Genomic DNA, 25,000 nt, shown 5'->3' with positions numbered 1-25,000 from the left:
GATGGTCCGCATGAACCTCAGGTAGCCGTCAGTCACTTCAGTCGCCGCCGTGATCACCAACACCTCGCCTGAACACACACACACACACACACACACACACACACACACACACACACACACACACACACAGTGTTATAACATTGCTGCGAGATCTAGTGGGAAGCGTTACAGATATCAGATCAAACAGTGCTGATGGGAAACCAGATTAACAGAACAAGTTATAGAAGGCTTTTCCCTCCACAAATCCCCAACATTCACCACTGATTTAATGTGCTAATGCTAACTGTAACCATGGTATTGTGGCAGAAATACTCAAATGTTTGAACGTTATTCATCTCAGGGTTCGTACAACCTTTTGAGAGTGAAACTCAAGTGCTTTTTCCAGCACTTCAAACCCCTAAATGTAATGTTATTTTTAATGTGATTATTTCATAACAATTAGCTAACAAACACGTTTAACCTGAAATGCCCACTATAGCCAGTAGATGGCGGCAGAGGAGCACTTGACTTATTAGCCAGTTTCACTCCCTAATATATGGACAAAACGTAGGAAGTCGCGAAATCTCATTAAAAATAAAAACATTTTATCAGATTGTGACAAATCACCATCATTCACCACTGATTTAATGTGCTAATGCTAACTGTAACCATGGTATTGTGGCAGAATACTCAAATATTTTTACGTTATTCATCTCAGGGTTCGTACAACATTTTGACAGTGAAATTCGATTTTATTACACAATGTCAAAATAAAGTGAACCTGCAGAGTTTTGCGTTCAAAGCGAAATGTTGTGTTTTGCGTTTTATGTAAACTCAGGATTAAGCACTGTTGGACCACTCTAGAGATCAACTCTGGGTTAGTTATTGGTTGGCCAGTTCATTGTCCAAAAGACCTGCGTTCACAGAGTTTGGTAATTCATATTGCACAGTAAACCAAAAGAAGAACGTCGTTGTCCCGACTCTAATTGGTGTTATTTGAACAGTATTTTTTCCTAAGTTGAATACGGAAGGCGGTCCACTGGAAACTAGGTATTTCACTTTCTAATGTGTTAAATGTGGATATTTTTCTTACACCAACCCATCGATTCGCTTCAGAATGCCTTATTATCCTTATTAAAAACTAAAAGTTTAAGACGTAGGAAAATGAGCACCATCTTTGTGGCAAACATGCACTTTTATTTAAAGGTCCCATTCCGCATGATCCCATTGTTCAAACTTTAGTTAGTGTGTAATGTTGCTGTTAGAGCATAAATAATACCTGTAAAATTATAAAGCTCAAAGTTCAATGCCAAGCGAGATATTTTATTTAACAGAAGTTCCCTTTCAAAGCCTACAGCGAACGGCTGGCTTGGACTACATCCTGGTACTTCCTTCTTTAATTACGTCAGTAGAGCAGTAGAACAGACTAACCTCCGCCCACAAAGAAACGCGAAAAAGGGGGCGCGGTCTTGTTGCTGTCCCACGTGGAGAAGCGGACGTGTCGCGTGGAGAAAAGGAACTGTTGCGTTGAGTGTGTTTATCGCCATGTCGTCGAGACGCTGTTATTTTCATCCAGGAGTCAAATCACCTTTGTTTGGCTTTCCCAGGGACGCTGTAGAGATTATTGAACGCATACATCTCCCCGTTAAGAGGCGTGACCTTTCCAACGTGCGCTAAGCTGCTGTCAAATTACAACACAGGAACTGCTGGCACGTGCGCTAAGCTGCGGTCGAATTACAACACGGTAAGCGCTTGCACAATCAGAACTCGTTACGTATTTCTGAAGGAGGGACTTCATAGAAAGAGGAAATCACCAGCCGTTTTTAGGACAGTGGAAACAGCGGTATACAGATAAGTACATTGTGTGAAAAATACTGTGTTTTTTTACACGCGAAACATGAACACATGTTATATTGCACACTGTAAACACAATCAAAGCTTCAAAAAAACACGAAGAACGGGACCTTTAAAAATACATAAAATTTCCACTATAGCCAGTAGATGGCGGCAGAGGAGCACTTACTGACTTTTTGACAATTTCCTCTCCCAATAATATATGGAAAAAACGTAGCAAGTCGAGAAATCTCATTAAAAACAAAAATGTTTCTTCAAATTGTGACAAATCAGCAACATTCACCATGGATTTAATGTGGTAATGCTAACTGTAACCATGGTATTGTGGCAGAAATCGTTGAATTTCTGGGTTCGTACAACCTTTTGCGACTGAAATTCAAGCACTTTTCAAGGCTTTTTCCAGCACTTCAAACCTCTAAATAGTCCAATTTTAATGTTATTTTTAATGTGATTATTTCATAACAATTAGCAAACACTTTTAACCTGAAATGTCCACCAGTAGATGGCGGCAAAGGAGCACTTATTGACTTATTAGCCATTTTCACTCATTAATATATTGAAAAAAACGTAGGAAGTCACAAAGTCTATTCAAATTGTGACTGAATTACCCAGAAAGCAAGTAAAGAGCTCCTTTAATAGTCACTGAAGCTGCCGGTCAGCTCAGCATGGTACGTTACAATATTTAGGGTACAATATTTACATTTTCCCTAAACAAATAGTAAATGCACTTGCAAAACAATAGTAACGCTATGATTAATAATCCCCCCCAGCGCTGCCAAATCAGAATAATCCAATAATGATGGGAAATGTGAATAAATATGACGTGTAAAATGAGTGTTCATTTATCCAAAACTCCTTACCTGAAATGTTTTATTATGTTGACAAAATTGTTGTTTGGTGTATGTGTTATATATTGGTCCATATGATAAACAAAACCAATGTTAAATTAAAACAATGTTAAAATCATTTCATTTTCACAAATTTCATGTCTAATTCCTTCAAGCCTGGGTGAGTTAGATGAAGAAAAGTAAACACTAAAAAACATTGTGATCTGCAGAATAGGTAAGTTATAGTTAAATGATGATGTGAAGTCCATGAGAACCCATCAGAAACTTCTGGAACTGTTTCTTGTGTGGATCCAGAAGCTTCTGAATGACCTTTTTCATAAGTATTTAACAAATTTTTCTTCTGGTTTAGTCACCCTTAACACATTTACCACGGTAAACACCACTGTTACAGTACTCGTTACTGTATCGTGGTAAATATGAATATAACTGACTCAAACAGTCAGTGCGAGAAGCTTTATTGTTTAATTTCTTGACCCAAACAATGGTTAACATGATGAGCATTCGTTAGGTTTGGTCTGTTTTAGTCGGTTGAGATTGGCAGTTACATTCAAATTCAAATCTGGACATTTAAATGTTAACTGACAGAAAATAATGTAACGGTTCTTACTGGGTTTCCTGGCCCGCGGCTCGGTTCGGCAGAGCTGGACGGAGCCCAGGATCAGGACCAGGATCACGCGCACGGCAGACATCGCGCTCGCGGGTCTCGCTCAGGTTCGGTTCCCGTTTTCACGCCGCTCCGGTGCAGAACTTTCCCGAAATTCGCGGACGGGGGACAGGAATTTCACCGTCAACATGAAAAAAACCGCCTTGTTTCCGCTCGGACAGCCAATGACCGCGGAGCACAAGATGGCGGACAGAGAACCCCATGGCGTTCGACCAATCAGAGTCAGACAAATGGAACGGTATCCTCCTAAAAAAAAACATCCCCTTCGGCTACAGAAAGAGAGTTTGAGGGAGGAGTGCCACGTTTTAGGAATAACTTCACGGGTGTTTCTAAAAATATAATTAATAAATATGTAGGAAAATGTAAATTCTATACATTTACGTGAAAACATCTCTTGTTTATGTATTAGTTTTACATTTAGTGTAATGTAAAATAATGTAAATATAAGTTTGGACTTCTTTATGACTTTTTAGAAGAAGAAAAAAAAAGTAAATTGATGAAAACTATGAAACAACAGAAACGTTAGTTTAGTTTAACCCGACATTTGTTATAAGAGTCACTGAGCTTTGGTGGCAATGCAATAAATATGTGTTAGATATACCGAATCCTTCCCACCTCAATAATATACAGACTGGGTCAGAGCATCTCCAAATTTGCAGCTCTTTTTGGGACCCAATCTATAGGCCCCGCCTCGCAACTTACAGGACTTAAAGGATCTGCTGCTAACATCTTGGTGCCAGATACCACAGCACACCAACACAATATTAGTGTTATGTCTAATCGGTGTATATATTGATCTGAGGTCAGCTGGACAAATGTAGGCTGTGTTTAGAGCTCTTGTTTGTACTCCACATGCTCAAAGTAAATATTCATTCACTTTCAAGCTCAAAGTACACTCACTCACACACACACACACACACTCACACACAAGAATCTGTTTTCTCGAGCAGGAGGTAAGTGGAAAATTAACATCTCTTTTAAAGTGAATTAATTAATAATAGTGTGTCAGGAACAGATTAATTTAGTCAAAGTTTAGTGAAAATGATGGTGAAGTGTTTCGACTTCCTCTAATTCAGAGCCGTCTCTTCTTCTTCTTCTTCTTCTTCTTCTTCTTCTTCTTCTTCTTCTTCTTCTTCTTCTTCTTCTTCTTCTTCTTCTTCTTCTTCTTCTTCTTCTTTCTGTCTGTTTTGGGGTTACTGTGGTTCTTTGGATATTAATAAAGTTCTTGATGGGTCATCATAAGTTCCCCCTAAAATTGAATTTCATTTAGTAATTTCTGAAAGTCTAACTGGTTTTTATGATGTTAGTAATGGACATTTCCTATGTCGTCTTTATTAAGCTGTGAATCCGCTTGTACTTCGTCGGGGTTTTAATAACTGATTGTGTTTTTGTGTAAGTTGGTGGGTTTTCTCTATTTTTCTTCTGATCTACTTTATCTGATAACTGAAAGACGTTATAATACGTGTGTAAAGCAGGAAACACTTCCTCTGCTGCTGCCAATCAAAGTTCAGGTTTGCTGAAATGTGAATTTGCATAAAGCAAAAGCACCAGCAGAGGATCTGATTCAGAGAACACACACCTCAGAGGATCTGATTCAGAGAACACACACCTCAGAGGATCTGATTCAGAGAACACACACCTCAGAGGATCTGATTCAGAGAACACACACCTCAGAGGATCTGATTCAGAGAACACACACCTCAGAGGATCTGATTCAGAGAACACACACCTCAGAGGATCTGATTCAGAGAACACACACCTCAGAGGATCTGATTCAGAGAACACACACCTCAGAGCCGCAGGGTTACGAGTGCCGTCGATGGGATGGGTCTGTGCTGATAGTAAAAAATATTCAAAAACAATAAATAGTTACTTATAGATGGCGGCTGTAATGAAGCACACAACGGAAGATAGAGAACAAAAACAGTCTCATATTAAAATAGACACGGAACACTCAGGAGAATAAATAACACAACCACATTACCTGAAGAAACACACGGAGAGGGTCATCAAACAGCTGTGATTCAGTTCAGTTTGATTCAATTCAGTTTGATTTGATTCAGTTCAGTTTGATTCAGTTCAGTTTGATTCAGTTCAATTTGATTCAATCAGGTCAATAACAGTCAATGTTGCAAAGTTCATCAATTATGAAACAAATTCAATTCAGTTCAATTTGATTCAATTCAGTTCAATAACAGTGTCAATGTTGCAAAGTTAATCAATTATGAAACAAATTCAATTCAGTTCAATTTGATTTAGTTCAATTTGATTCAATTCAGTTCAATTTGATTCAGTTCAAAAACAGTGTCAATGTTGCACAGTTCATCAATTATGAAACAAATTAAATTCAGTTTAATTTGATTCAATTTGATTCAATTTAGTTCAGTTTTATTCAATTAAGTTCAATTTGATTAAACTCAGTTCAATTTGATTCAATTCAGTTCAATAACAGTGTCAATGTTGCAAAGTTCATCAATTATTAAACAAATTCAATTCAGTTCCATTTGATTCAATTCAATTTGATTCAATTCAGTTCAATAACAGTGTCAATGTTGCAAAGTTCATCAATTATGAAACAAATTCAATTCAGTTCAATTTGATTTAGTTCAATTTGATTCAATTCAGTTCAATTTGATTCAGTTCAAAAACAGTGTCAATGTTTCACAGTTCATCAATTATGAAACAAATTAAATTCAGTTCAATTTGATTCAATTCAATTCAATTTGATTCAATTTAGTTCAGTTTTATTCAATTAAGTTCCATTTGATTAAACTCAGTTCAATTTGATTCAATTCAGTTCAATAACAATGTCAATGTTGCAAAGTTCATCAATTATGAAACATTCAATTCAGTTAAATTTGATTTAGTTCAATTTGATTCAATTCAGTTCAATTTGATTCAGTTCAATAACAGTGTCAATGTTGCACAGTTAATCAATTATGAAACAAATTAAATTCAGTTCAATTTGATTCAATTCAGTTCAATTTGATTCAATTCAGTTCAATTTGATTCAATTAAGTTCAATAACAATGTCATTGTTGCAAAGTTCATCAATTATGAAACAAATTCAATTCAGTTCAATTGATTCAATTCAGTTCAATTTGATTTAATTCAGTTCAATTTGATTCAATTCAGTTTAATAGTGTCAATGTTGCAAAGTTTATCAATTATGAAACAAATTAAACTCAGTTCAGTTGATTCAATTCAGTTCAATTTTATTTAATTCAGTTAAATTTTGTTCAATTAATTTAAATTTTATTCAATTCAGTTCAATTTTATTCAATTCAGTTCAATAACAGCGTCGATGTTGCAAAGTTAATCAATTATGAAACAAATTCAATTCAGTTCAATTTGATTCAATTCATTTTGATTCAATTCAGTTCAATAACAGTGTCAATGTTGCAAAGTTCATCAATTATGAAACATTCAATTCAGTTCAATTTGATTAAGTTCAATTTGATTAAATTTAGTTCAATTTGATTAAATTCAGTTTGATTCAATTCAGTTCAATAACAGTGTCAATGCTGCAAAGTTCATCAATAATGAAATAAAAAAAACAAATTAAATTCAGTTCAATTTGATTTAGTTCAATTTGATTTAGTTCAATTTGATTTAGTTCAATTTGATTCAGTTCAATTACAGTATCAATGTTGCACAGTTTATTAATTATGAAACAAATTAAATTCAGTTCAATTTGATTCAATTCAGTTCAATTTGATTTAATTTAATTCAGTTCAATTTGATTACATTTAGTACAATTTTATTCAATTCAGTTCAATTTTATTCAATTCAGTTCAATTTTATTCAATTCAGTTCAATAACAGTGTCAATGCTGCAAAGTTCATCAATTATGAAACAAATTCAATTCAGTTCAATTAGATTTAGTTCAATTTGATTTAGTTCAATTTGATTCAGTTCAATTACAGTATCAATGTTGCACAGTTCATCAATTATGAAACAAATTAAATTCAGTTCAATTCGATTCAATTCAGTTCAATTTGATTCAATTCAGTTCAATTTGATTTAATTCAGTTCAATTTGATTCAATTCAGTTCAATTTGATTCAATTTGATTCAATTCAGTTCAATTTGATTCAATTCAGTTCCATAACTGTCAATGTTGCAAAGTTCATCAATTAAACAAATTAAATTCAGTTCAATTAAATCAATTCAGTTCAATTTGATTTAATTAAGTTCAATTTGATTCAATTCAGTTCAATTTGATTCAATTCAGTTCAATAAAAGCTTCAATGGCGCAAAGTTCATCAATTATGAAACAAATTAAATTTTCGTTATAATAAGCTCTAAAAGATTCTAATAGTGTCATTATTCAGATAAATTCAGTTTTGTATTTTAACTGTTGCAGTGCCCAAAATTGTGACTGGTTGGAGGGATTGAAAGAGATCAGGGTCAGATGATTGGCTGGAGAGATTCACTTGTGATTGGCTGAGGATCTTCCTATAGAATATTAAATGAATGAAGATCTAATGTTGTGTGTGTTTGCAGGTCATGAGGGTCGTTACATCAGACAGCGGCTCCGTCGCTGTGGGAAATCAATATACAGACGAGATGGACAATCCTGAGGCCAGTGACGACACCGAGTTCTGGAGGAGAGGTGTGGAATAAACGTTGTTTATAATTCATGAACGCAATACAGACCTGCCGTTGGACAATTCGCAGATTATAAATAATTATACTAAAATTAAAGTATGAAGAAGTTATAGAAGTTTAAATTTACTGTGAAGAACATTTTGTAAAAAAATTATATTTTATATTATATATTTTTACTCTGAAATTGCAATAAAATTTAATCCATACGTATAAATAAGTTATGTTCCAAATTTGAAGTTGATATTAAAAAAAAATAGCCGTTATACCAAAAACAGCCACCGGGTGAAACCCAAACGCCATTGAATTGCATCTTCCTTTCACAAATTTATAGTAAAAAAAATTGCAATATTACTTCTGTCACAAAAACAGCCTCCAAATACGGAATCTTGAGACTCAGACCTTTCAGATGATATGTATTTTGCCCAGATTATAAAAAGTTTAGATTATAAAATATCATAATACATTTTGTAATATGACACTTGACTCCGCCCACTAAGGGAGAGGAGACCGCGAAAAGATTTCAAAATGGTGTCCGCAGGAGTTTTTAAGCTTTCAATTGATATCTAATTTATGATGATTACTAAAATATGTGAAAAAAGACAACGAAAAAAAAAGAGCGGCAAGCGTCTACAGTGACAGTTAAGGAATTAAAGCACCAACTAATGTTAACCAATGAGAGGACCTTATTGTAAAGTGTTAACGAGTCGATGGAAAGACCCATAGATATCCATAATAAAGGCTAGATGTCTCGTCCACGCTGCTGGCTAATGGAGGTCGATGTCTTGAGGCGGCCATTTTGTCACAGTCAGCTCGCTCACTCATTGTGTTTTAATGGTGTGTGTACTTTTTAAATAACCATAACTTGCTCAATTTTTCACCGTTTTTCAAACTGTTTGGTTTGTTATAAACGTCAGAGATGCAGTTATGACACTGCATACTTATGAATAATTATTTGTTCAATCATCCAGAATTATAGCCACGTTAATAACGTTTGTAAGAAACCAAACCATTTTGTAAATCCGTCAAGATTTCGACGAGATAAGAGTATCCTTACATCAGGAGCCCACCAGAAAGCTAGCCTGTGACAAGATGGCCGCCGCTGATGACGATAGAGACTCCGCCGTAAGACATCTAGCCTTAATTATGTATATCTGTGGAAAGACATCACAAAGATGCAAAAACAAACGGATGTGTGTGTCTTTCTCAAACATTCCTCAGCTATTTGACTGGCTGTAGTTTATACAGCTGCTCGATCTGACCTTTAACCTCGACGTTTGACACCTTCATAGCACACACACACACAGTTTGAATTATAATTAGTATAATTAGAGAGAAAGATGCCACATTTGATGTCACAGTGTGTGAAACGGATGCATAAGAAGAGTAACTTGTGTGTGTGTGTGTGTGTGTGTGTGTTAGACTCGTCTGTGCCCAGGTTTGTGACAGCGCCCTCTATCGGGCGGTGGCGCGCGTGCGCTGCCATCGGTGTAACGGCTGTGATGGTGCTCCTGCTGATCATCACGGTTTCTGTGAGCCGTGAGTAACACACTCAAACATATTCTCATATTATACAGAAAACATGTGGTTTCCTATTTGTCTTTATTAATTCATTAATAATCGGCTTATTGGCAATTTTAAGGCCAAAACGTCAAACGAAGATGGATCCAGCAACAGATCGTCCCCCCAGCCCCTAACGGTTATTTTTTAGGGAACCAAATAAGTTCTCTGTTTGTTCTTTATAGGTTTTATTTTTATAACCATATGTTATGCTGACTGAAATGTGTCATTTTCATAAACAAGGTATATTTTGCAGATCATTAAAACCTGGATTAGATCAGTCAAAATACATGATAAAATCCCACTTTATAGCTACAAATATTAAGTATATAAAAAGCATACAAATCATAAATACGTCGCGTTTGTAACGTTCTCTACTGCGCGCCCCTGATCTGATCCTGCACGCGCTTACTTCTCCTCAGAATACCGCGCACTCGCGTAATTTAAAAAAACGGTCATTTCGTTTTGCTGACTGACTAACATCAGTTTATCGACCTCTTTATTAAATACCCTTACGAAAATGAACCATGGTTTTACTACAAATAAAAACAAAAATACAGGATTATTAGGCTAGCTAAACCATGGTAACCACAAATTAACCATGAGTTTGATATTATTTGTGGTAAAACTGGTTATATAAATGGTAATAAATTATCCAAACAACCACGGTTACTACACTTTTACTATAATAAAACCATGGTTATTTTTAGTAAGGGTAATTCCTTATAATTAATCGGGAGTAAATAGTGTTCAGAGAGTTTTGACACGTCTAATTGAAGAGGACATGTGGTTATTATATTGTTACGACCGCAGCCATAACACAAGAGAGGACATAGACAACACGGCTCGTACAATAGGGGTTTATTAACAAAATGATATAGACATAACGGTAGGAAAATGAACCGGGGTTAGACACAACAGGAGCGCACAAAGAACAGCCGCCGAGCACCCCGCCCGCCGCACAGGTTTGGCTGCTTGGACTTCTTATGCCAAACAAACAGGATCCACAGGTGCCGGCAATCAGTCCCTAATGAAAACAAAGACACATACTCGCCCCCTTGAGGACAGTCAGATCGTAACACAACAAACAAATCACAAATACATGAATATGTAACACCTTCACCCCCCAAAAATGAACCTTCACCATTACAGTACCTTCTAGCTTACGCCCCACATCTATATCGTGCTCTATAACAGACGTTTGTGTAGGAATGTCACTAAACAACATCGGGAAGTTCTTAACTAATTCCAACATGTCAGTTTGTTGCTGAGGAGATAAATGTGACAGTTGACTAGACAAGGTTAGTAACGCTTCAGAATTTTTCAACCGACCCTCAACTACACACCTAGAAAGTCCCACCTCTTCATACAACGGTTCCGGTACAGCCAAGCATACAGCAGTAGTCATGTCAGCTGGTCCTGGTTTAATACTGGGAGGAACACATTTCAGAGACTTCTCAATACTCAACTCCCTCTCATGATAGGACTTAATCATGTTAATATGGAAAACTTTGGAACTTTTACGGCGATCTGGGAGATGAATAACATAATCACGGTCGGAAAGTTTCTTTTCCACTACATAAGGACCACTATACCGGGCTTGCAGCGACCCTCCCAGCACAGGTAACAAAACCAGCACTTTGTCACCTGGTCACCAGAAGACAGAGACGAATCACCAAGAAGTTCAAAAACGTTTTCAGCACTCAGAGGATGCGAATCCAGTTCCTCCTGTGGAGCAACAGAAGACAAATTGGTTAAATCAGGATTCTCAAACCACGAACCACTTAAATCCACCTCCTCTGAGAGGTGAACATCCGGTTTAACCATAGATCGTGTAACCGCACATGCTGAAAACACATCAGGGTGCTTTACAGCACACTCATCAGAAGAAGCAGCAAGAGTTGACATTACAACTTCAGGTGGCACATTTGAACAGCCCCACACACTGCCTCCAGCCAAATCGTTTCCCAGGATGAAAGTTACGTCAGGAATGGGCAAAGACGAACGAACACCTACTATCACGTTCCCCGACACCAATTCGGAGTTCAAGTGAACACGGTGTAACGGAACTTCTATAACTCCCATTTCGAAACCTCGCACTAGAGCAAAAGTACCAGTAGCAGTCTTCTCAGACAATGGTAATACTCCCTCCAAAATGAATGACAAAGCAGCCCCGGTATCTCGGAGGATGCTTACCGACACACACTCATCAGAACTAGACACGGACACAGTTCCACTATTCAGGAATGGTCCATATCCAGCCTTCTCAGGCTGAGTCATGGATTCAGAAGGAAGAACGGATTTCGAATAAAAATCACCTGAAATCAAACCAACAGACTTTGGGCTGGACTTCTTTTTAAGAATGGGACAGTTTGCAATTAAATGTCCAGAAGCTTTACAATAAAAACAAGCCCTATCATCAGAAGGAACGACTGTTTTATTGCCAGATGACTTTTTATAACCTGAAACTGATGAAGAAATAGGAGATCGGTCCCATGACTTCTCCTTAAACGCTACCTTATGCGTCAGCACAAAGTCATCAGCTAACATAGCAGCGTTGTGAAGTGTCTCAGCCCTCTGTTCATTTAAATATGTAGAAAGAACAGCAGGCAAGCCATTTTTAAAATCTTCCACCAACATCAGTTGTCGCAACTGTTCTCTGCTTTCAGCTTTTTTAGAGGCGCACCATCTATCAAATAATATCTCTTTCTCGTGCGCAAACTCCACATAAGTCTGATCAGGAAGTTTCACATAATGTCTGAAACGCTGTCTATACGCCTCCGGAACTAATTCATAGGCTTTTAGAATGGCAGATTTCACGGTTTCATAATCTGCTGCTTCGTCTATAGGCAAAGCAGAGTAAGCTTCCTGCGCCTTACCAGTGATCACACATTGCAGTAATAAACACCAAAAATCTGCAGGCCACTTTAGAGTAATCGCAACTCTCTCAAAATGACTAAAGTATTTTTCAAACATCCCTTTCGCAAAAACCATCCTCCGATTTCGTCCCACATCAAATTCAGAGCCAGCAGCACCCTTCTTAGTGGCCATTTCTAATTCCATTTTTTTTAATGCAAACTCATGATCCAATTCACGTTTTCGAAACTCTAATTTTGCATTTTCAAACTCCAACTCTTTTTCTTTCAAAGCTAATTCTCTCAAACGAATGGCATGATCTCCCATAGAAGGACCAGCCGTTTCCTCTGCTAAGGGCCTTTCTAGAATACCCAATTTAACCAGATTACCTTTCAGAATACTGCGCAAAGTTTCCTTTAAATTCTTATCCTTAGAGGTTATTTCTATTTTATAAAACTCTGCTATCTGCAACAACTGCTCCTTTGTACACAAAGAAAGCAGTTCTTCAGATGGAGATTCATGAAAAGTATCCACCACAGAAGCCATTTCAACGAACTTTTATCCGCACTCGAATAAACAAATAAATGGCAAACGTACATGCACGTATATAAACAACTTGCTCTCACTAATTAACGATCGTTTACGCAACTAATAAACAAATACTCACGTGGGACCACAGCAGTTACACCAAACTCTTTCTAGGACGGGCAAAACGTCACATTTTCCTCCACACATGAAAAAAAACAAAACCAAAAACATAATCGCATCCCGGACGAGCCCCCAATTATGTTACGACCGCAGCCATAACACAAGAGAGGACATAGACAACACGGCTCGTACTATAGGGGTTTATTAACAAAATGATATAGACATAACGGTAGGAAAATGAACCGGGGTTAGACACAACAGGAGCGCACAAAGAACAGCCGCCGAGCACCCCGCCCGCCGCACAGGTTTGGCTGCTTGGACTTCTTATGCCAAACAAACAGGATCCACAGGTGCCGGCAATCAGTCCCTAATGAAAACAAAGACACATACTCGCCCCCTTGAGGACAGTCAGATCGTAACACAACAAACAAATCACAAATACATGAATATGTAACATATATAAACAATATATTGTTTATTGACCAAAAGAGATGAACATGACCCACTAATTCAGTGGTAAGAAATGAATGTGATATTCTATTAGTTAGTCACGTTATTGTTATTTATTATTTTAATATAAAACTCATATTTAAAAAAATGTTTACGTTAAAACATTCGTTTTGTTGAAAGAATTGGTATTTGGGCGCTTAACGTGAAATCTGTGATACAAATCTTACATATTAACGGATTAAAACTATTTGAATTAATCCTCCATTTATGTCCTCTTATTATTTCTATTAATAAACAATAGTTCGAACCAAGACATGGTTTGTTGTGATTACTGACGTCCATTCATCCGTCTTCCATGCCGCCTATGCGTTCGAGAGAATATATCAAAATAAATATGATTAAAAGACGTTAATATAATGTTTTTCTGCAAACCTAAAAAAACAAAAAAAAAATCTATTTCGGTAGCCTAACCAAAAACAAACGTTAAAACTTGGGGTGTAACAATATATCTGTATTGTGTATAGTTTACCCGAAATGATAATTACTGTGAGAAAGTTCTGCAGTGGGGACTGATCATTTCAATCTTATGTTACCAGTAAAAGTGACCTACGTTATTTTATATCTAGTAAATGAAGGTGTGCCGTGGTATCTGGCACCAAGATGTTAGCAGCAGATCCTTTAAGTCCTGTAAGTTGCGAGGTGGGGCCTCCATGGGTCGGACTTGTTTGTTCAGCTCATCCCACAGATGCTCGATTGGATTGAGATCTGGGGAATTTGGAGGCAGAGTCAACGCCTCAAACTCGTTGTTTGTAAATTTCATTATAACTTTTGACCACAAGGTGATGGTGCCCTCACACCTTCTGACACCTTTCTATCAGAACCAGCATTAACTTAGAGACTGACCGCTGCAGACCGATATTATGTTTAATTTCTTCACGTGTGTTGTTAGACGTGAAGTTTGACCGGAAGTTCTCGACGACAGAGACAAACGTGAAGAATCTGACAGAGCGGCTCCTGAGCATCATCAGCAGAGCAAACGCGCTGCAGGAATACGGTAATATCAGTCTCATGACCTTTAGCAAAAATGAAATTACACTACACCCTACACCTTAAACTCATTTGTTGCACAGTTCAGGAGTAAAACGTGCAGTATATGATGTTTCATGCGTTACGTGATGTGTGTGTTCAGGACATAAAATACGTTTGGATCTCACCAATCTGGAGTTTGAGCAGGAGATTATGCATAGTACGATGAATGATAGTGAGTACCACACACACACACAGACAAAACACTAGAAACTAACTGACCTCCACTGCAGATCTTAACAGTGTGTGTGTGTGTGTGTGTGTGCAGTGTCTGAATCAGCACAGGATCTTCGTGACAAAGTGTCGGAGCTAAAATGCCACATTAACAAGTACATAAACAACAGTAAGTGAAGCTGTAATGCTTTGTGCTGGTGTTCTCACTGTCTCTGACCGACTGACGTGTGTGTGTGTGTGTGTGTGTGTGTGTGTGTGTGTGTGTGTGTGTGTGTGTGTGTGTGTGTGTGTGTGTGTGTGTGTGTGTGTGTGTGTGTGTGTGTTAGACACGCAGGAGCTGTGCTGTCCTGGCGGATGGCTTCTCTTCTCCACAAACTGTTATTTCTTCTCTGATGACGGGATGCCGTGGGACGCGGCCAGAGATGAGTGTGAGAAGAAGAGAGCAAAGTTACTCATCCTAAACAGCAAACAGGAGAAGGTCAGAGCGGATCAATACTCTACAACTACACCTGACATCTTTAGTGAACCGGCGTAATAAAAAAAGTGTGTGTGTGTGTGTGTGTGTGTGTGTGTGTGTGTGTGTGTTCAGAGCTTCGTGGTGAGTAAGACCAGGCCTCTGTATTACTGGTTGGGTCTGACTGACGGCCGCACCGGCGAATGGGAATGGCTGGACCAGACGCCGTATGTGCACGTCAGGAGGTGAGTGTGCAACGGAATCAAGCCATGACACAACGACATCAAGCCACAACACAACGGAATCAAGCCATGACACAACGACATCAAGCCACAACACAACAAAATCAAGCCACGACACAACAAAATCAAGCCATGACACAACGACATCAAGCCACAACACAACGGAATCAAGCCATGACACAACGACATCAAGCCACAACACAACAAAATCAAGCCACGACACAACAAAATCAAGCCACAACACAATGAAGTCAAGCCACAACACAACGAAGTCAAGCCACAACACAACGAAATCAAGCCATGACACAACGACATCAAACCATGACACAACGACATCAAGCCATGACACAACGAAATCAAGCCATGACACAACGACATCAAGCCATGACACAACGAAATCAGGCCATGACACAACGAAATCAAGCCATGACACAACGAAATCAAGCCATGACACAACGAAATCAAGCCATGACACAACGACATCAAACCATGACACAACGAAATCAAGCCATGACACAACGACATCAAGCCATGACACAACGAAATCAAGCCATGACACAACGAAATCAAGCCATGACACAACGAAATCAAGCCATGACACAACGAAATCAAGCCATGACACAACGAAATCAAGCCATGACACAATGACATCAAGCCATGACACAACGACATCAAGCCATGACACAACGAAATCAAGCCATGACACAACGAAATCAAGCCATGACACAACGACATCAAACCATGACACAACAAAATCAAGCCATGACACAACGACATCAAGCCATGACACAACAACATCAAGCCATGACACAACGAAATCAAGCCATGACACAACGACATCAAGCCATGACACAACGACATCAAGCCATGACACAACGAAATCAAGCCATGACACAACGACATCAAGCCATGACACAACGAAATCAAGCCATGACACAACGACATCAAACCATGACACAACGACATCAAGCCATGACACAACGAAATCAAGCCATGACACAACGACATCAAGCCACAACACAACGGAATCAAGCCATGACACAACGACATCAAGCCACAACACAACAAAATCAAGCCACGACACAACAAAATCAAGCCACAACACAATGAAGTCAAGCCACAACACAACGAAGTCAAGCCACAACACAACGAAATCAAGCCATGACACAACGACATCAAACCATGACACAACGACATCAAGCCATGACACAACGAAATCAAGCCATGACACAACGACATCAAGCCATGACACAACGAAATCAAGCCATGACACAACGAAATCAAGCCATGACACAACGAAATCAAGCCATGACACAACGAAATCAAACCATGACACAACGAAATCAAGCCATGACACAACGACATCAAGCCATGACACAACGAAATCAAGCCATGACACAACGAAATCAAGCCATGACACAACGAAATCAAGCCATGACACAACGACATCAAACCATGACACAACGAAATCAAGCCATGACACAACGACATCAAGCCATGACACAACGACATCAAGCCATGACACAACGACATGACACAACCAAATCAAGCCATGACACAACGACATCAAGCCATGACACAACAACATCAAGCCATGACACAACAACATCAAGCCATGACACAACGAAATCAAGCCATGACACAACGACATCAAGCCATGACACAACGACATCAAGCCATGACACAACGAAATCAAGCCATGACACAACGACATCAAGCCATGACACAACGAAATCAAGCCATGACACAACGAAATCAAGCCATGACACAACGAAATCAAGCCATGACACAACGAAATCAAGCCATGACACAACGACATCAAACCATGACACAACGAAATCAAGCCATGACACAACGACATAAAGCCATGACACAACGACATCAAGCCATGACACAACGAAATCAAGCCATGACACAACGAAATCAAGCCATGACACAACGACATCAAACCATGACACAACGACATCAAGCCATGACACAACGAAATCAAGCCATGACACAACGACATCAAGCCATGACACAACGACATCAAGCCATGACACAACGAAATCAAGCCATGACACAACGAAATCAAGCCATGACACAACGACATCAAACCATGACACAACGACATAAAGCCATGACACGACATCAAGCCATGACACAACGACATCAAACCATGACACAACGACATCAAGCCATGACACAACGAAATCAAGCCACAACACAACGAAATCAAGCCACGACACAACGACATCAAACCACGACACAACGACATCAAGCCACGACACAATGAAATCAAGCCACAACACAACGACATCAAGCCACAACACAAAATCAAGCCACGACAACAAAATCAAGCCACGACACAACAAAATCAAGCCACACCACAACTAAATCAAGCCACACCACAACGAAATCAAGCCACAACACAACGAAATCAAGCCACACCACAACTAAATCAAGCCACGACACAACGAAATCAAGCCACGACACAACGACATCAAACCATGACACAACGACATCAAGCCATGACACAACGACATCAAACCATGACACAACGACATCAAGCCATGACACAACGAAATCAAGCCACGACACAACGACATCAAACCATGACACAACGACATCAAGCCATGACACAACGACATCAAGCCACGACACAATGAAATCAAGCCACAACACAACGACATCAAGCCACAACACAACGAAATCAAGCCACACCACAACGAAATCAAGCCACACCACAACGAAATCAAGCCACAACACAACGAAATCAAGCCACACCACAACTAAATCAAGCCACACCACAACTAAATCAAGCCACAACACAACGACATCAAGCAACACCACAACGAAATCAAGCCACAACACAACGAAATCAAGCCACACCACAACGAAATCAAGCCACACCACAACGACATCAAGCCACACCACAACGAAATCAAGCCACAACACAACGAAATCAAGCCACACCACAACGAAATCAAGCCACACCACAACAAAATCAAGCCACAACACAACAAAATCAAGCCACGACAACAAAATCAAGCCACGACACAACGAAATCAAGCCACACCACAACGAAATCAAGCCACACCACAACGAAATCAAGCCACACCACAACTAAATCAAGCCACGACACAACGAAATCAAGCCACGACACAACGACATCAAACCATGACACAACGACATCAAGCCATGACACAACGACATCAAGCCATGACACAACAAAATCAAGCCACAACACAACGAAGTCAAGCCACAACACAATGAAATCGAGCCACGACACAACGAAATCAAACCATGACACAACGACATCAAGCCACGACACAACGACATCAAGCCACGACACAATGAAATCAAGCCACAACACAACGACATCAAGCCACACCACAACGAAATCAAGCCACAACACAACGAAATCAAGCCACACCACAACGAAATCAAGCCACACCACAACTAAATCAAGCCACAACACAACGAAATCAAGCCACGACACACAACGACAACAAGCCACAACACAACAAAATCAAGCCACAACACAACAAAATCAAGCCACACCACAACGAAATCAAGCCACAACACAACGAAATCAAGCCACAACACAACGAAATCAAGCCACACCACAACGAAATCAAGCCACAACACAACGAAATCAAGCCACACCACAACTAAATCAAGCCACACCACAACTAAATCAAGCCACAACACAACGAAATCAAGCCACACCACAACTACATCAAGCCACAACACAACGAAATCAAGCCACAACACAACAAAATCAAGCCACAACACAACTAAATCAAGCCACAACACAACGAAATCAAGCCACACCACAACTAAATCAAGCCACAACACAACTAAATCAAGCCACAACACAACTAAATCAAGCCACAACACAACAAAATCAAGCCACAACACAACAAAATCAAGCCACAACACAACCAAATCAAGCCACACCACAACGAAATCAAGCCACACCACAACTAAATCAAGCCACAACACAACTAAATCAAGCCACAACACAACTAAATCAAGCCACAACACAACTAAATCAAGCCACAACACAACAAAATCAAGCCACAACACAACAAAATCAAGCCACGACACAACGAAATCAAGCCACAACACAACAAAATCAAGCCACGACAATGCCGAATCTAGAACAGTGGCAAGGAAAACTAACTTTTTCAGCGCTCCGAGAGCCCCCTAGTGGTCGGGAGCATTTCCGTTGTGTTGTGGCTTGATTTGGTTGTGTTGTGGACTACTGGGCCACCGTAGGAGCCTCATATACAATCTGCTGTTTGTCACGTGTGTGTGTGTGTGTGTGTGTGCAGTGAATGGATGCCAGGTCAGCCTGATAACTGGCAGAATCATGGTTTGGGCGGCGGGGAAGACTGTGCTCACTTTCACCAGGACGGGCGGTATAACGACGACCACTGCTCTCGACGCTACCGCTACGTCTGCAAAGCCCACGCGTCCTCCATCTGACCACCTGACCGCTGAGAACAGCTCATCACAGCCTTCACACGCTCGCAAACCAACAACACACATCACTCTGCATATTAACAGTGTATTTAATGAGCTTCAAATTCTTACTGTACATCAGAACACAAACAGCTCTTTTATGCTTGATTCTTATTTTATGCAGTTTTTCCTGGTACACTTTGATGTAGCTTCTCATGTTGTCCAGTTGTGATACAAAAAATGCTGAACAAATAAAAGATATGTGGATGTTTCTGCAGCACTTAATATTATTATTGACCTTTTATTGTGACCAGGCTAATGGTGCGTTAACTCCAGACGCGAACGAAGCGTTAACCGTGAGTGATTTACATCAGTCAATGCAAAGACGCGAATAGACATTCTGCGAAAAATCGAACTTTGGTGGATATTCGCGCCGCTTTAACCAATTAGGAGCTTGCTCTAGTAGTGACAACAATGAGGACAAACTCAAATGTGGATACCCGGAGCTGTACTATACATCTTCATACTTTATAGAAACAGGAATAAAAAGGATCTTGCTTGGAAGAAAGTGAGTGAGGAGGTCGGACAGTCTGGTGAGTTATAAAAAAACGTTCATTACTCAATTTGAGCTAAACATATATTGAGACTACAAGCTAGCTCAAGTCGGCAATTTGAGCTTATTCGCCGTATTTTAAAACAATCCATGTCAGCCATTTCACAATGAGACGAGCCGCTGGCAGAAGCCCCTCCCATGATACAAATTCACATCTGTTGTGAAGTGAATGTCACACGCGAAATGTTCACGCGTCCAACTACTTAATTATTATCACGTTAATTATCACGGACGTATCGCCTGCGATAATTAATGCGATATGTCTCAGCTTGTCAGTGAACTACGGGTCTGTGTAGTAAATGCCGCTCTCTCTGAAAGCAGGTGATGGCGATTTACTACTAATCAAGGAACTGGCGAGACTTTTACTGACAAGATGCGCCCAACAATGTCATGCGATATATCGCCCAGCCCTAGCTACCATAATATCTGAGCAACATGTATGTACATGCTTGTATTTTTGAGAGAAAAATGTTTATGCATGATTTTTGAAAAAACTAAAAAAATTGTTTTAAAATTAAGGCCTCAGGACATACAATAGATCTGTGTCCACAAGACTTTTGACTAATGGGTGTATTTGCATAGAGTTTTTGCTTCAAACTGATGTGAGAATCATTGAGCCTACTCATTCACATAAAACAATACACTGATTTAAAGTTTGTAAGACAAACCCCACAAAAAACCCATATGCGAGGAGGCGTGATATCTAATGAATAATAATGAGTATCACCTGAGAGGACAAAAGAACATAATAACCCACATAACGACCTGTATAATGAGCTGCATAATGAATGAGCTTCAGGTATGTGACAGAGAGCAAAACATGCTCTTCTTATTTAGTTGAAAATTGAACTTATCTAGTAAATGCATCTTGATTTAAGAATGTTTAAATATTTAGACTAGAAACAAGACAAATTGCTAAGAAGAAAAAAAAAATTTGTACTATTTTTTATGTTTTTGAAAGTAGTCTCATGCTAAAAAAATTAATAATTAAAATTAAGATAAAACAAAACTAAATTCACTTTAAAAAAAGCTATTCACTGTCTACAAAACAAAAAAATTCACTTTCTACAAAACAAAACTCCAGAATCATTTCTGACAAACTTTGATATTAAATTCATAATAATCATATTTAAACATCAATATGAAGAAAAATACGTTTGACTGGTACAATATTTATAGCATCTGATCAGGCATGTGTGAATAAAAGCTTTATTGATGTGACACTAGGCTCTTTTACAATGAACACGTTATAATCTGTCCAAAACAGGCCAAATAAATCTTGCGTCTATGACATTTTATGTTGCAGCAGGATTCATATTTAAATTTTCTTTTTGCGTTTAATATACACAGATGCTAACAGAATAAACTTGGCCTACCTCACAATCAGCGGTGGAATCTATTGCTCTAAGAAATGAACAGCTTTTCATGAGGTTAATTATTCCTCAACGCTTCTCAAAGCGATGTAGATGAAGTAACGTTACATCGCTTCACTAGATGTGTTTATTTGAGTTGATGCGGGGATCGCCTCATTTGAATCTGGAAGAGCGCGCGATCCGTGGGCGTGGTCGCAATACCGGATAATGAAGAGGGTCGTGAACGACTGACATCTCTCTCTTTTCAAACATTTCAAACTTTTAATTACATAAACATAGAATAATGTTTTTGAGTTGGTTTACATGATTTAAAACCTGACATTTCAGCGTTTCTTTAGACATATGCCTCATGTTTGTGAGACAAGTATTCACTAAGCTAGAGTTCCTTTTCTGAACACTATCTGAATGAACGTCTTTGACAGAGGCTACAGATCGCGCGTCATGTTTGTTTTCTTTATTTAGCAAAAAGCACAACAATTAGTTTTTATTGTGACTGTACACAAAAAATAGAAACTTAACAGATTATAATGATGTATAACACTTGCCTGAATGATAAGTTATTTGAGTCTCTTTGGCACTCATAAGAGAGGCGCAGGCGCGACCACCGACTCGAGAGGGTTAAAGACAGGAAGCTAGACTGTTATCACCCCTTTCTCTACCTCCAGACGGGTTTGACAGTTTTATCACGTGACCCCCGAATGAGCAGCGAGTTCTCCGAGAGGGCGGCGCTGCTCTTCCTCAGACGGCCAGCAGGAGTCTGCGCGAGCGGAGGCTGGGGGGCGATGGCGGTGTGTGTTGCGGACGCCACGGTGTTGCGAGCGAAGCTAGGAGGTTTGATCGTGGAAGAGGTTCGAGGGCTGGGGCGGTCCAGCGTAGCGCGGCACATCTTCTCCTGAACCGATGATGTCTTCTTGCTGTTGTTGAGGGCGGGAATCTGCGTCCTGAGGGGAACAACCTTCCTCAAACATGATGATGATGATGATGATGGTTTAGTGGAGGGTGAAGGTCTGTTTTTAGTCCCGACATGTTGTTTGCCGCTCGATTGTGTTGCTCCAGCGCTGGTTTTTGCATCTGTAGCTTTACGATCGTCCTCTGATTTCACCTGTGATGGGTCGAAGGTCACATTTGGGGTCACTTCTGTATTTCTGAACTGTGTTTGGTCGTTGTTCGGCGATTCCTCTATGGAAAGGTTTTGTATCTTTGGCTCCTCCGTCATGCTGTGTGTGATGGAGAGCGAGTGTATGGGAGGGAGTGAATCTGCTCCGCAGGGGTCAGAGGTCACGGTCTTTCGTCGCCGTGAGCGACGAGCACTGCCGAAGCGCAGCGGGGAACTGTGAGGGCTCGTCATCAGCAGCTCCAGAAGCCCCTCCCTCTTTAACGCCGCCTCCACGTCTGCTTCACTATTGGACCGCAACCCAAAGGCCCCGCCCACAGCCTCGTGCCCCGCCCACGAGTGACGCTTGTCCTCCGCCTCCTTCAGACGCTTGCGCCGGGACTCCTCCCTCATCCCTCGCTCCACGTTCTCCTGAGGAAAGAGAAGAAATCTGGTTGATTACCAGAATGAGGATGTTCACGCTGCCTAATACACTCACCTAAAGGATTATTAGGAACACATACTAATACTGTGTTTGAGCCCCTTTTGCCTTCAGAACTGCCTTAATTCTACGTGGCATTGATTCAACAAGGTGCTGAAAGCATTCTTTAGAAATGTTGGCCCATATTGATAGGAGAGCATCTTGCAGTTGATGGAGATTTGTGGGATGCACATCCAGGGCACGAAGCTCCCGTTCCACCACATCCCAAAGATGCTCTATTGGGTTGAGATCTGGTGACTGTGGGGGCCATTTTAGTCCAGTGAACTCATTGTCATGTTCAAGAAACCAATTTGAAATGATTGGAGCTTTGTGACGGTGCATTATCCTGCTGGAAGTAGCCATCAGAGGATGGGGACATGGTGGTCATAAAGGGATGGACATGGTCAGAAACAATGCTCAGGTAGGCCGTGGCATTTAAACCATGCCCAATTGGCACTAAGGGGCCTAAAGTGTGCCAAGAAAACATCCCCCACACCATTACACCACCACCACCAGCCTGCACAGTGGTAACAAGGCATGATGGATCCATGTTCTCATTCTGTTTACGCCAAATTCTGACTCTACCATCTGAATGTCTCAACAGAAATCCAGACTCAGACCAGGCAACATTTTTCCAGTCTTCAACTGTCCAATTTTGGTGATCTCGTGCAAATTGTAGCTTCTTTTTCCTATTTGTAGTGGAGATGAGTGGTACCCGGTGGGGTCTTCTGCTGTTGTAGCCCATCCGCCTCAAGGTTGTGTGTGTTGTGGCTTCACAAATGCTTTGCTGCATATCTTGGTTGTAACGAGTGGTTATTTCAGTCAAAGTTGCTCTTCTATCAGCTTGAATCAGTCGGCCCATTCTCCTCTGACCTCTAGCATCAACAAGGCATTTTCGCCCACAGGACTGCCGCATACTGGATGTTTTTCCCTTTTCACACCATTCTTTGTAAACCCTAGAAATGGTTGTGCGTGAAAATCCCAGTAACTGAGCAGATTGTGAAATACTCAGACCGGCCCGTCTGGCACCATCAACCATGTCACACTCAAAATGGCTTAAATCCCCTTTCTTTCCCATTCCGACATTCAGTTTGGAGTTCAGGAGATTGTCTTGACCAGGACCACACCCCTAAATGCATTGAAGCAACTGCCATGTGATTGGTTGATTAGATAATTGCATTAATGAGAAATTAAACAGGTGTTCCTAATAATCCTTTAGGTGAGTGTATATCCCACCCACTAACAGCGATCCTCAGTGTTCTGCCAGTGGTCATAATGTTATGCCTGATTGGTGTAAAGCTGCCATTTTAGACCCGTTTTACCTGAACTGCTTTTTTGAACTTGGAGCAGAAATTCTGGAAAATTCGGAAGCACTCGTCCAGTTTGAGGACGTCTTTGTCTTCGCAGAGGAAACCGATCAGAGCGTCTCCTTCCCTCTGGAGCTCCTCCATCCCGATCCTCAAATCCTCCAGAGCCTCGGCCGCGCTCTGGAACACACGGTCAGAGGTGAACACCACAGATATACATAATAAAGGCTAGATGTCTTACGGCGGAGTCTCTAACGTCATC

The 25,000-nt window shown here is 40.1% G+C and overlaps 3 protein-coding genes across 5 annotated transcripts in view; 1 reads left to right on the top strand and 2 right to left on the bottom strand.

The window, feature by feature from the left end:
• plod3 (procollagen-lysine, 2-oxoglutarate 5-dioxygenase 3) overlaps nucleotides 1-3,460 on the bottom strand; it is a 39,004-nt gene extending 35,544 nt beyond the window's left edge. The window contains 2 exon segments of the mRNA XM_079802761.1: nucleotides 1-68; nucleotides 3,289-3,460. The exon segment at nucleotides 1-68 is cut by the window's left edge and continues 24 nt beyond it. Of these exon segments, the coding sequence (XP_079658887.1) occupies nucleotides 1-68; nucleotides 3,289-3,370 (150 nt within the window). The 5' untranslated portion in view covers nucleotides 3,371-3,460.
• A 715-nt stretch (nucleotides 3,461-4,175) lies between these two features.
• asgr1a (asialoglycoprotein receptor 1a) lies at nucleotides 4,176-20,160 on the top strand. Its single transcript, XM_079802760.1, has 9 exons — nucleotides 4,176-4,298; nucleotides 7,851-7,959; nucleotides 9,375-9,491; nucleotides 14,416-14,520; nucleotides 14,656-14,727; nucleotides 14,821-14,895; nucleotides 15,053-15,204; nucleotides 15,316-15,425; nucleotides 19,742-20,160. The coding sequence occupies exons 2-9, from the start codon at nucleotides 7,854-7,856 to the stop codon at nucleotides 19,893-19,895; spliced, it is 891 nt and encodes a 296-aa protein (XP_079658886.1). The 5' UTR covers nucleotides 4,176-4,298; nucleotides 7,851-7,853; the 3' UTR covers nucleotides 19,896-20,160.
• LOC307117728 (FH2 domain-containing protein 1) overlaps nucleotides 10,357-25,000 on the bottom strand; it is a 34,048-nt gene continuing 19,404 nt past the window's right edge. For 2 of the 3 annotated variants that reach the window (XM_079802759.1, XM_079802758.1), the window contains exons 11-12: nucleotides 24,754-24,918; nucleotides 21,682-23,382 (exon numbers count right to left, since the gene is read on the bottom strand). In XM_079802759.1, coding sequence (XP_079658885.1) covers nucleotides 22,513-23,382; nucleotides 24,754-24,918 — 1,035 coding nt within the window. In that variant the 3' untranslated portion in view covers nucleotides 21,682-22,512. Of the gene's footprint in view, nucleotides 11,241-21,681; nucleotides 23,383-24,753; nucleotides 24,919-25,000 lie in introns of those variants that run through there. The other variant, XR_013815465.1, reaches the window with a different exon arrangement.

Source organism: Gobio gobio (assembly GCF_949357685.1).
Source record: "Gobio gobio genome assembly, chromosome: 21".
Taxonomy (NCBI): Eukaryota; Metazoa; Chordata; class Actinopteri; order Cypriniformes; family Gobionidae; genus Gobio; species Gobio gobio.
This window is presented reverse-complemented; position numbering and strand designations above follow the sequence as displayed.